Consider the following 13,449-nt stretch of genomic DNA (forward strand, 5'->3'; position numbering starts at 1 on the left):
AGATTAACCCCATATCCGCTATTTAATAGCATTTTTTTGGACATGACAAGTTCTTTTTGAAAGGTTTTTTTCACCTTCACAAATGGATATTTCAGATACTGCTAGTAAATAGAAACTCTTTTGCAATTTACTGATTATTAAACTTTTCAGCCGTTGTTGAGATATTAACATTTCTTTTGTTTACAGTCCGTTGCCTTGGAGACCGACCACCGCTGCTAGACGGCAGAAAATGTGCAGAGCTTACAAGCTCTTTTCTATCAAGCTTGTAAGCACTGTTTTTGAAGGTGACTAGCACCTCCACAGCGCACTGTTCCCTCCTAATCTCGGCCATCTTCAGCACCATTCTTACAAATGTAGACGGCAGCGGTGGTCAGTCTCCTAGGCAACGAGCTGTAAGCACAAGAAAAGTGTTCTATCTCAAGGACGGCTTCAAATTTTAATAAATGGTAAACTGCAAAAGTGCTGGGTTTTACAACCATTATCCAAGAATATAAATCTATGAAGATGGGAAAATTCTTTAAGGAATTAGGGGCCTTACAGGCAGTGAGTGCTCCATGGGAGAAAAGTATGGAAATGTATTTATTATGCATTTCTTATATAGCACCATTATATTCCGCAGCGCTTTACATGCATCATCATCACTGCTCCCATTGGGGCTCACAATCCACATAATTCCCCAAGCTTCACCCTTTGGAGTGTGGGGTGATACTGGAGAACCCTCAAGAAACTCGCACAAACACGGGGAGAGTATACCATGCTTCTTTCGATCTCTTAGTTTGCTAATTTGCATACTTTACTCCCATGAAGCATTGCAGTAAGACTCTACACTAGGCTGCTTCCACCATGCTGCCTCAAGGGCGTCTCACTCTGACGGCTAGTCTGTGCTCTACACTGATGAGGGGGATTACTCCCCAAAACCGCTGTCAGCAGATGAATTTCTACCTTGGCATTTATCCCTGGTCATGTTACAACAAGGATCATTAAAAAGCCAAACCTTGACTTTTAGGGTCACCACCTCCCCTAGGTGATACTTAGTAACTTTGTATTGCAAGAACGCTGATTTGTTTTCCTGTAGGTCCCCCACCATTCCAGAAGGCCAGCAAGACCATTGCAGTCAATGAATGTGAATCATTAATGAGCCCTGCATTTTTCCTTCTGTTTCTTCCCTTTCAGAAACCCAAAACATCCATCATGGGTAAAATGAGGGAGGAGGGGGATGAAGCTGCAGTATCCCACAGTGTGTGTGAGAAGTTGTCCAACGGGAGGGAAGGGGGTTGGTTCATGGCACAGAATACAAGAAATATATTAAGAGAAGGAAGGAAAATACCCCAAAGCAGTAGGATACGCACATCGGTTCGGGAACAACTGCCTGCAGAGGGAATGTGATATTTTTATTTCTTAATGTAGAGGTTATATTGTTCCCATCTGGGTATAGGTGAATATGACTTTGCACAGCCCTTTAGATCTGGGCACGCCAGCAGTAGTGTATTTAGATTGTTCATTACTACAGTCTTCTAATTTTTATTTATTTTTTTAATCTTTTTTTTTTTAATTTTTCAGGTGTGTCGACTTGGAGGAATAAAACATCTGGTCGATCTTCTGGATCACAAAGTTCTGGAAGTTCAGAAGAACGCATGTGGCGCCTTAAGAAACCTAGTATATGGCAAATCTACTGATGAAAACAAGATTGCGGTGAAGAACGCAGGCGGGATCCCTGCCCTCCTTAGACTACTGAGAAAAACCAATGACCAAGAAATAAGAGAACTCGTGACGGGTGAGTGGAGCGCACGGTGACGAACCTTGTAACTATCGCACGATACAGCCGTCGTAGGATATACGGGGATCTATACGGCATGATGTGATGTCCGAAGAGCCATCGTTAAGGCGTTATCTTTCTGAGATGGCAGAAATTTGACTTCATCAGTGAATTCAATGGGGAAAATTTGCGGCAAACCAAGCACAGTTGGCATGGCCAAACAGCTCAGTGCATCCTCGCAGGTACTTGTTTTGCACCTCCACTTCCTTGATTGACAGCTCTGGCTTTATAGGGGAGAGAAGGGCAAAGATCGATGGAAAACAAAAAGTTGAAAAAAGTGCACTGAGCTCCTCGACCACTGCAAGGGTGCCCTGGACGCCTGTGCTTGGTTTGTACAGTCATTTTATTCTGACACACTCCTCTAACTTTAGACCTCAAAATGTCCCGCATCTAATTAACACTAGCCCAGCATATATTTATAATATCGGGTCGTGACTTGCGTTGCACGCCATGAAAATAGAAGCACCAGTGCGGCGGCCGCTAATTAAAATGTTTGTAACGCGGAGCGTCCTGTGATTGCAGAGCGCCGCTGCCTCCCGCTTTTGTTTGGGTAATTTGTTCCCTCTGCAATTTTCATTATTACTATTATTTTATAAAATCGCCTCTGACGCCAAGTTCGCTGATTGTCTAATGCATTAACATTCAATCTCAAGCTGCTATGATATTGGCGAAAAAAATAATTGAGTTCCGTGCGTGAATTTCCTCGACTAATGTTCATGTTATTTTATTTATTTATTTTATTTTTTTTTAATTCCCAACATAATTCACAAATGAAAAATGCGACGTTCGTAGACAAATTCTCCGGCTAATGACTGATGAGTGTGTTTGACCAGGAGCCGTCCTCTCCCGCGTTCTTCCCTGCGTTCGTGTCACGGTACACAAGCTAATTATTATTTTAATACGGATGTAATTATCAAAATGAACTTGCAGAAATAGGCTTGCCAGGCAGGTTTTACAGTAAGTGACGGCAGCCGAGCTGGTGATTAACGTGGATATGACATTAGTCGTCGAACCGCACCCTCCTAGAGCGACGGGTATGTGGCGCTTTATGCCAGTGACAACCCAAAAATGTTACATAGATTAGGCGGGGCAATTTTTTGCATAAAGTCAAAAAGTGTAATAAAAAATGTTGTTTACTTTTTTGCGCCTGTTCACGCCCCCTGAGTTCTTTGCCCCTCCCACTACCGCTTTCTCCTCTCATAGCCCCTCCTTCCACAGAGTTGCCAGCTGCTTTGTCTCTTCTTGCCGCAGCGCCGCTTACCAGGTTGCCCATGGTCAACTATTGTTTCCTTGCTTCACAGTCCAGGAATTGTAGTTGATTCATTCACCTGAATGTCATCCGTAACACACACGATCTCCCAACATTCGCTGCTGTGTCTCTTCTCTCGAAAATGTGATCGTTATACACGGTACAATCATGTGATCAATAAAAAATCCATCTTTTCTTCAGTGCACAAGATTGCATTTTAGGAGCTGAGTGATCAGATATGAGTCTGTTGACTTTCTGTCCAAAAAGAAATGGCAGAATTATGAACGCAGCTCTGGGAAATAACATTTATAAATCTGTATACGATGAGTAGTTGGAATATATTTACAAGGTCAACTAAAATCGTCATACACCTAATTTTCAGCATTATGTACTAATGCTTGTATTTCATAGAGCTACCTGTATACTAGAGTAACTAGAGCATAAATCTCAGTGTTCTTTTTTCCCTATTTCCTTGTATCTTCATACTCTGTCCAAAAATATTATCTGATCAAATAAAAATAAAATCCACCTTTTCCTGAGTGCTAATGGGTGCATTATAGGAGCCGAGCTGAGTTATTAGATGTGCGTCTGTGTTTACATGAAGAAAAAAAATGCAGAATTAGGAATGCAGCTCTGGACTTTAACATTTCCAAATCCAACCACTGTTCTAAAAGCTCAGCTTAGTAGTTAGCGGGCATGGCTGTTGGTTGTTTTCCAGGAGAAACCAACAGAATTATGAATGCAGCTCTGGGGTATAATATCTGGATAATTTAACTACAATGTTTTATGTAGATGGTTGATAAACCTGGAAATGATACCTTAGAACCGCAGGGTTTATTCACTGCATTTAAAGTCTGGAGACTGCCTAGCGAGTGGTCAGAAAAAAACAACGTTTCTTACAGCGTGACTTCCATACATTACTGTCAGGCCAACTCCGTCCGTAAATGTAATAATAATGAAAATGTCCATTATTTCCTTTCTCCTCGTCCGGTTTTAATGAAGTGCGTAGCAATGTCCGGACTCGTTTTCTCCGACACTTATTTTTCCTGACATCCGAAAATGAAGTGCCGCCATTTCACCTTTACTGGCAGTCTTTAAATCCTGGCCGTGACTGTGTGGCTGTTTGATATTCCCCATGCATCTTGTTCGGGGAACTTAGTCAGACAGAATAAGAGCAATGCTCCGCGTCCAACTTCTCCTTTCTCTCTTCTTTAACTACATTTACAGCTTCTTCTTCTCCTGCTTCTTCTTTCTTCTTCTTTCTCCTTCTTTCTTCCTTTCCTTCCTTCTTTCTTTCTTCCTTCCTTCTTCCTTCCTTCTTTCCTTCCTTCCTTCTTCCTTCCTTCCTTCTTTCCTTCCTTCTTCCTTTCTTCTTCCTTCCTTTTTCCTTCCTCCTTCCTTCCTTCCTTCCTTCTTTCTTTCTTTCTTTCTTTCTTTCTTTCTTTCTTTCTTTCTTCCTTCCTTCCTTCTTCCTTCCTTCTTTCCTTCCTTCCTTCTTTCTTTCTTCCTTCCTTCCTTCTTCCTTCCTTCTTTCCTTCCTTCCTTCCTTCCTTCCTTCCTTCCTTCTTTCCTTCCTTCCTTCTTTCCTTCCTTCTTTCCTTCCTTCTTCCTTTCTTCTTCCTTCCTTTTTCCTTTTTCCTTCCTCCTTCCTTCCTTCTTTCTTCCTTCCTTCTTCCTTCCTTCTTTCCTTCCTTCCTTCTTTCCTTCCTCCTTCCTTCCTTCCTTCCTTTTCCTTTTCCTTTTCCTTTTTCCCCTCCCCCCGGAGAGGTGAAAAGAGTAAATTCTCATCGGTTTCCCATCAGTATCTAATGGATACAAAGCAAGGGCAGATGATCGGATGTGTGCCACCTTCCACGCCTGCCGAGGAGAAGAACATTGTCCAACAATCAGAGCGGCGCAGTCAGCCATGTTCTTGTCTTACATTTATTTTCCTCTTTTTTTGCTGATGTCAGGTTGCCTCGCAGCCCATTAGCCTCTTCGCACTCGCTGGTCACGGATAGGTATGCTCGTATGTTTGTTCAGAAAGATTAAAGTAGATTTCAAAGACTCTGAAGCTGCGGCCAAAACCCGTCATCGATGCGCATAATGAGCCTCCATCTCAGGTCATTAGGAAGGTTTCTCGGCCAGACCATCATCTGTCATATTCCCCGGCGGCTCGGCATAAACAAACACAATGGTGCCTGTTGAATTTCTCCACGGTTCGCGATGGAGATCGCTTCTAAGAACGTTCATCTTTTTGGATTTGCCTCGCAGTTTCCACTGTCCTAATTATATTGACGTAGCGTTAAACTGGTCACAAATCTCGCTAGTCTTCTCTGGCCGAAATGGAGGGCTATCCTCTTCAGCAATGAGTCCTGCTATTGTGTTCATTGATAACCAGTGATTGGGCTGAAGACCACGTAGGCAATGAGGCAGGTCTTCATGGGGACATTCTCTTGGGTGGGGTGGCTTAATGTACAGTATCCAGACCCTCTAGTCTTCATTACACGAATAGCTCGTCGTTGCATTGTTTTGGTCGTGGAACCAGTGGTATGGCCATTCTCGGGAGAGGAGCCGGCAAAGAAACCCCCTAGATTGAGACGTGCAAAGGCATTATCACTGCTAGACTCGGCCTCCTCGCGGTTAGCGCGCCCGCTCTGCCTTGACCGATGCCGCTTGGCACAGCTGGCACTGACCACATGCTGCACAGGACATCAATCAAGTGTAAATGGGCGAAACATGTCGTTTATTCATGAGTGCTGTGATTAGCGGTTCCTCCTCTGGCAGGATGGGGGTGAAGAAAATGTGGCAATATCTAAATTTCTACGGTGAAAACCGCTTCCAAGAATGGAGGATTTCAGTAGGTGTCAACCTTTGATGAGTTTCGTGCAGAGATCGTAACTTTCATTTTTATACAGACAGAAACCCCTTTTTAATGTATTTTCTGCAGCTAGCTTCTACTTACAGGAAGAAATGAGGACAGCGATGAGAAAACTCCACTAAAGATCCTCCTGCAGAGGGGCTTTGATGTTTCCCCAAAAGAAAATTAATCGCATTTAGAAGTTGTGTTAATTAAAGCAGCGCAGAGACCCAAACCCTGATGAGTTTCTCAGATAGTTAGGCTGGATTGTGTGAGCCCTGGGATCTAAGGACACAGCGGATCACCTATTTTGGCAGTTTATTTCTTTAATTAAAGGAAATTTACGTTTTGGTACAATATGTTTGCTACTTGCCACATTTTACATATTCATAATGTAAAATGTTCACTGTAATATCAAAGGTTTTGTAAGTTTTATATTAATAGTAAAAAAAAACAAAAAAAAACAACAGGAAACTGTAAAACATCTGTTTTCTCCACTTATGATCCACTTCTCCTTAAATCTGTCTGGTCAACTGTCAGCTCACTGAGTGATCAGATTACAGCTACATATTGATGATTATGGGAGAGACAGACACACAGACTTAAGCTGTTTCTTTCTAGTAAGTGTTTTATCTCACCCCAAAGATATCTGTATTCTACATGATGCTTTTTGCTTTCTAATCATTTTTTTTATTGATACAATACAATATTCTGTGTTCAGACTGATGGCGACACTAATAATTCTGCTGGATTATTGCAACATGAAAAAGTACTTTGCATTGTGGTATTTCGTATGACGCTTAGGGCTCGTTCAGACTACCAGATCAGTCCATGTGCTGTCCCCGTTTCGTGTGCGCCATGTACTACACACAGAGTCTAAATTTCCATGTTGGATCAATGAATGGTCTGCTTGGAAAAAAATCAGAGCATACGTTACATTAGTCTGTTTTCTGGACCTGGATAATGCATGCAATGTAAATGCAGCTCCAGTATGCGTCTGCAGTGCGGATGAGCACACAGAGCCCCTTACAACTGACTCGATTTCCAATAGCTTTGGGGTAGAATATAAGAGGAAAATCTGCTCACCCACTGGAACATCCAGAGGCACAAAAACTGATGAAAAACCATGAGAAATCCAGCTTCCAAGATATTCTGATAAAATCCAAAAACATTTATTGTAGAAAAACAACGAAGGGCGCAAACGAGTTTCAGACAGAGTCTTTAGTTATTGTAATCTGAAACCCGTTTGCTCCCTTCATTTTGGTGTTTAGCTGCAACAGTTTTTAATGTTTGTGTTTTTACAACAAATGTTGTTGGATTTTATCAGAATATCTTGGAAGCTTAATTTCTCTTCTCTTTGGGGTATGTTCACACACTGGATTTGCTTTAGATTTTCGTTCCAGATTTTTTTATGTAAGACCTTCAGGATTTCCCAGCACGTTCTTGTGGCATTCATCCTGGCCAGATATACGGTCCATTGTCGTTTTAACAGGAAGGTAGGCAAATAATTTGCCTCAGTGCCCTCAACACAAGTGTGAACGGAGCCCGGAGAGAAAAACTTACTTAACGTTTTATGTCATTTCAAAATAGAATACATGAAATTAGGGGGGGAAAAAAGTGTATATTTCCTATAAACCGCATCACACCACGCTGCAATACCAGCCATGGCCATGGGCAAAAGTGGCGCAGTTTCCATTTTAACTGTTGCTGTTTTGCCCTTGTCTTGGCTGTCCCGATTAAAATATTTCTAAAGTCTACCTGTAGTTGCTGCCAGTAGCTTATTCTTGATAATCTCCTCCCTCCTGCACCAGAGGGAAAAAGGAAAACTTTTTTTTAAACTTACTACAAAACTTTTTCCCTCTGCCATTTGACTGTTAATTAGACTGTCAGCAGCTCGGGCGTGCTAACCTCTGTGCTGTCTCATTAGAGCGCTGAGCGATACATGTATTACTTTAACTAGGGAAGGATTTATTTTTAATCATGTTACTTTAGCCTTTCTAACTTGCTGAAGAAGAAAAAAAGGAATCTGAAACCTGATAATCTCCATTGTCCTCTGCGGGGCCCGTAGGTCGCTACTTTCTAGGGCGGCCAGATATATATTTTTAGATTTGATCTTTTCTTCTCCACTTTGCCCAATTTGTTCATAGAGACTTGTATATTCTTTAATAACCCGTGAGATAATCTCCTCTCTAATCCCCACTGGGCCTCTCAAGCATGATGACTTTGACCTCAAGTTCGATCACCGTGAATATAGAAGGACTCCTCGCTCCACGGCCTGCGGACATCGTACTCTAGAGACGAGGCGCAGTGGAGTCTCGATCAGTCATATTTTTGGTGTATAAAATTGCTCGTCTCAGCTTCACATTTATAAAGTGACATTTTTATTATGTTTTTTTTTTTCTCCGCTTATCTGCAGTGACTGTAGACTTGTGAATCCGAGCACACTGCCCACACTGAGTATTCTCCGGGAGCGGCTGGTCATGTGACCATAAGTATGCGATTTGCATAATTCCGGCCACATTCCTACTAGACTGTATCCAGTCCTCACTCAATACATTTAGCCGCACCCAGCTAGTTGTCCAGTGACCGCATGTGTGCATAACACATACCCACTACTCCCATCGCCGACACTGGAGAATCTTCACAGCGCGCAGTGCGCACAATGTGAGGAATCACAAGTCTGCATTCACATAGTGACTGGACAATCTCTTTAAAAGCATGGTCCGGCTGCATCAGAAAATGACCGTTTTATTTAAATTGAGACACTTTTGGCAATGTATTTTGCAAATCATAATGTGCATTAAAAAAATAAAATAAATTTTTTTTAAATTTTTCGCACTGGCCACTAGTGCTAATATTAGACTGATACTTCCTGTTCTGTACCGAACACTTTTCACCAGTCTTATTATCACAGATAAAATTACAATGACTAGTAATACTTCTATACAGAGCTGATAACGCAGGATCCACTAATAATAATTGGAGGTTGCACAGCTCACCTCCTCTCCCTCCTGTACATTAATAACACATCTATATATATATTAGATAACACAGGATCCTCCATTCATAATAGCTTCACAATAGCTGATGTCACAGCTTACATCCTCTTCCGCCTGTACAATGAATGATAACACCTCTATATACAGTAGATAACACTGGATCCACCATTCAGAATAGCTGATGTCACAGCTTACCTCCTCCCCCTCCCTTTCAAATGTCTTTTATACATGCTTATTAGATACTTCAATACAAAAGATATTTTGAGTCACATTATTGCTGCTAATGTACGTGTGAATTTCTAGAGAGAGCAGGAAGTATTAGTCTAGAATAACCCCAGTGGCCGGTGTGAAAATTATAAGATTTATTTATTTCTCCACTTTGTGATATCTAATATATAAAGCTCAAATGTGTGTATATGTGTGTATGTCCGGGATTGGCATCCGCACTGTCGCAGCTACAGCCACAAAATTTGGCACAGTCACACGTTTGGACCCCGAGAGTGTCCTAGGCTATGTTGTGAGGCGAAATTTTAACCCCGCACGTTCCAATTCACCAAACAATTTTGCCCCTAACTACATAATGGGGAAAAAGTGTATCAAGCCCCGCCCCTCATTATGATGTCATAATGGTTGCCATGGCGACGCTGATGTCATCATAGGTTGCAAGCCCCGCCGCTCATTATGATGTCATAATGGTTGACTATGGGATGGAGGATGTGTGATGGGTATATGGGCACTGGACTATGGGATGGAGGATATGTATGACGGGTATATGGACACTGGACTATGGGATGGCGAATATGTATGATGGGTATATGGGCATGGGACTATGGGATGGAGGATGTGTGATGGGTATATGGACATGGGACTATGGGATAGAGGATGTGTGATGGGTATATGGACATGGGACTATGGGATGGAGGATGTGTGATGGGTATATGGACATGGGACTATGGGATAGAGGATGTGTGATGGGTATATGGACATGGGACTATGGGATGGAGGATGTATTATGGGTATATGGGCATGGGACTATGGGATGAAGGATGTGTGATGGGTATATGGGCACGGGACTATGGGATGGAGGATATGTATGATGGGTACATGGGCACGGGCCTATGGTATCGTGGATATGTATGATGGGTATATGGGCACGGGACTATGGGATAGAGGATAATTATAATTTGCTATAACTAACCACAGTTAGTTACTATGCCCGGGCAGCGCCGGGCTCTTCAGCTAGTGAAAAATAAAAAATTAGCCTATTTTTTTTTTTTTTTAAATATAGTTGAAGCTAGAAGTTTCCATACACTATATAAAAAGACACATCTGCACGTTTTTCTCCTCAGTATCTGAATAAACCTTTCCCATTTTAGGTTAATTAGGATTACCATAATTATTAAGATTTGCCAAATCCCAGAATGAGAGAGAATGTTAAGGCATATTTATTACTTATTACAAAGTTAAAAGTTTACATACATTTCATTAGTATTTGGCACCATTGCCCTTAAACTGAATGACTTGGGTCAAACATTTGGGATATCCTTCCACAATAGTGGGTCAGAATTTGGGCCCATTTCTCCTGTCATTGTCCATTTGGAAGACCCATTTCCGCCCAAGATTTAACTTCCTGGCTGATGTCTTGAGATGTTGCTTCAGTATTGCCACATAATCTTCTTTTCTCATGAGGCCATCTATTTTGTGAAGTGCACCTGTTGTGAGTTCATTTTCCCCTTCACCATTGAGGTCTGATGAACTCCCTCTTCTGGTGAAGGAAGGTAGTGAGGCTGATTACAAAGCAACTGAGCAGAATGGTGATGACTGGGTGACTGGGATTGCTGACTGGATATAAGGCAGCCGACGCCCTTCTGCCTTGCGGGTGATTACTCTGAGGGATTCTTGGAGACCAGTCTGATTCCTGCTCCTCAAAAGCTAAGTTTTCTGCTCTACTTTTTGCATTTGTGTTTTGTTTGTTTTTTTCCTTGTTTTTCTGGATTTCTGCCTTTCCCTGCTGGGTGAGCTGAATTCCTTTTTGCTCTGTCTTCAGATAATACCTGAGTACTGATATAGTCTTTTTGAAGCCTAGCGTCTTCAGGGCTTTTTTCCTTATCAGTCTGTTGGCTCTTGTTTTTGAGAGGGTTTTGGCGGATTGCAGACAGCAGCTTTTCTGTCCTGTCCTATTTAGTTAGCTTGGGCCCCATCATTTGCTCAGCCTATCTTTCTATCTGTGTGAGTGTTTTTTCATCTTACTTCACCGTCATTATATGTTGGGGGCTGCCTATTGCTTGGGGTCTGCTCTGGGGAAGTTTAGATTTCCCTTTCTGTCTTTAGGCTATGTAGTTCTCCGGCTGTGATCGAGGGGTCTAGGGTACCGAAGGTACCCCCCACGGCTACTGCTAGTTGTTGTTGTTAGGTTCAGGGGTCTGCAATCCGATAGTTGCCAACTTCTCTGGTTTTCTGGACTTAGCTAGTATTTCTGTTTTTGCCTCCTACGGTGACTCATTCATAACATGCACCAGTCCCTCCTACAGCAAAACAACCCCACAACATGATGCTGCCACCCCCGTGTTTCACAGTTGGGATGGTGTTCTTAGGTTTCCAAGCTTCTTTTTCCTCCAAACATAGCGATGGTTATTATGCCCAAAAAGTTCAATTTTAGTTTCATCAGACCACAGGACAAGTCTCCAAAAATTAAGGTCTTTGTCCCTGTGTTCAAACATTAATCTGCATTTTTTAAGTTTCTTTTGGAGTAATGGCTGCTTCTTGGTTGAGTGGCCTTTCAGCCCATGTTGATACAGTACTCGTTTCAATGTGGATATTGACACAATGTTACCAGCTCCCGCCATTATCTTCACATGGTCTTTTGCTTTTATTCTTTGGTTGATATGCAGATGTTGGACCAAAGCACGTTCATCTCTGGGACACAGAACCCCTCTCCTTCCTGAGCGGTATGATGGCTGGACATTCCCATTTTGTTTGTACTTGTGTATAACTGTTTGTACAGATGAATGAGGTACCTTCAGGTAGCTAGAAATTGTACCCAAGAATGAGCCAGACTTGTGCAAGTCCACAATCCTCTTCCTGACATCTTTGGCTGATTTCTTTAGTCTTTCCCATGTTGCTACACAAAAGTGGTGTGTTTCAGGTGTGCATTAAAATATATCCACAGGTGTGTCTCTAATTAACCCAGATGTCAAAAAAACCTATTAGAAGCTTTCTCACAGATGACATCATCATATGGACATTCCAGAATTGTTTAAAGGCATAGTAATCTTAGTGTAAGTAAGTAATAAAAATGCCTCAAAACATTCTGTACCTCTCATTATTCTGGCATTTGGAACATATTAATAATTATGGTAATCCTAATTGACCTAAAACAGAAAAGGTTTATTCTGATTTCATGTCAGATATTGAGAAAAACATGCATATGTCTATCTTTAAAATAGTGTATGGAAACTTCTGGTTTCATCTGTACACTTAATGCAAAAATCTGATTTAAAAAGTAATAGTTACCAAATTGAGCACGTTAAACTGGGCACATTATGGAATAGTGTCTGCAGAGCTGAGTAAACCATAATTTTTTAGATTCTTCTCTGTATTGTGGAGATTGTAAACTTTAGGTTATAATTTGTTATAGTTTGAGTGTCACCATAAACTTGTGTTTGGAGACGTGTACTTCTTCCCCTGCATGAGGTTGACCAATCGCAAGGAGGCAGCGTCATGCAGGGGAGGAAAGAACATGCCCTTTTGATCTCTGCAGCTAATGTGTAGCGATACAAAAGAGTTTAGCTTCATTAGAAACACTTCTGGATCTCATCTCAGAGTTATTGTAAGCTCTGATTCCCCCCCCACACTGACTGCTGTGAGATGCAATCTGGAAGTGTTTATGGTAGCATGTAATTATTACACATGCAAGAGCTGCGTTATGGAAATCTAAATTCCCTATCTGATGGAAGAGATTACTTTTAGTTTTATTCCATACCAAAATATGCGTTTTGTTTCAATGTTTAATTCATGTTAAAAGGAAAGAACCCCTTCCCCTGCTTCCAATTCACATGCTGCTGATAAATCAGCAGCCGAATATCATTGAATGCTACTTATTTACTTACCGTATTTTATTGTGCAACATGTCTGTGACTTGTTAACACAAAACTATTTTAGAGGTATGATTTGGCTATAAAAAGAAAAACAAAGAAACAACCAGACCGAACAAAGGGCATGTGACCGCCACTGCAGTCTATAGCAAAGTCGTACGCAATCGTCGAACGAAAATTAATCTCTTGGACTTTTTGGGATGGTCAATGTTGCAGAAAATTCAGACGTCATGTTGCCAACTGACACTGCAATCTTCCAGCCATGAAGGTCCCCTTAGCCTTAATGACGATGAGGCTATTCTTCCTGTGTATCAGCTGCCCACCCGCTGCAGAAATGGGAGCGCCTGCATGGGTTTTCCTCTTTGGATCGTGTTGCAATTACTCGCGGAATTTGCAGTATACAAATTGGACCTCTGTTTATATTACAGACACAACCCTGTCCTCACCGCTCA

General features: G+C 41.8%; 1 protein-coding gene across 6 annotated transcripts in view; it reads left to right on the top strand.

The window, feature by feature from the left end:
* PKP4 (plakophilin 4) overlaps window positions 1-13,449 on the top strand; it is a 256,389-nt gene that overhangs the window by 204,875 nt on the left and 38,065 nt on the right. For all 6 annotated transcript variants that reach the window (XM_073545665.1, XM_073545662.1, XM_073545664.1 and 3 more), the window contains one exon: window positions 1,561-1,774. In XM_073545665.1, the coding sequence (XP_073401766.1) occupies window positions 1,561-1,774 (214 nt within the window). The remainder of the gene's footprint in view (window positions 1-1,560; window positions 1,775-13,449) is intronic.

Source organism: Dendrobates tinctorius, unplaced genomic scaffold (genome assembly GCF_039654945.1).
Source record: "Dendrobates tinctorius isolate UK_male_01 unplaced genomic scaffold, ASM3965494v1 ptg000143l, whole genome shotgun sequence".
Classification (NCBI taxonomy): domain Eukaryota; kingdom Metazoa; phylum Chordata; class Amphibia; order Anura; family Dendrobatidae; genus Dendrobates; species Dendrobates tinctorius.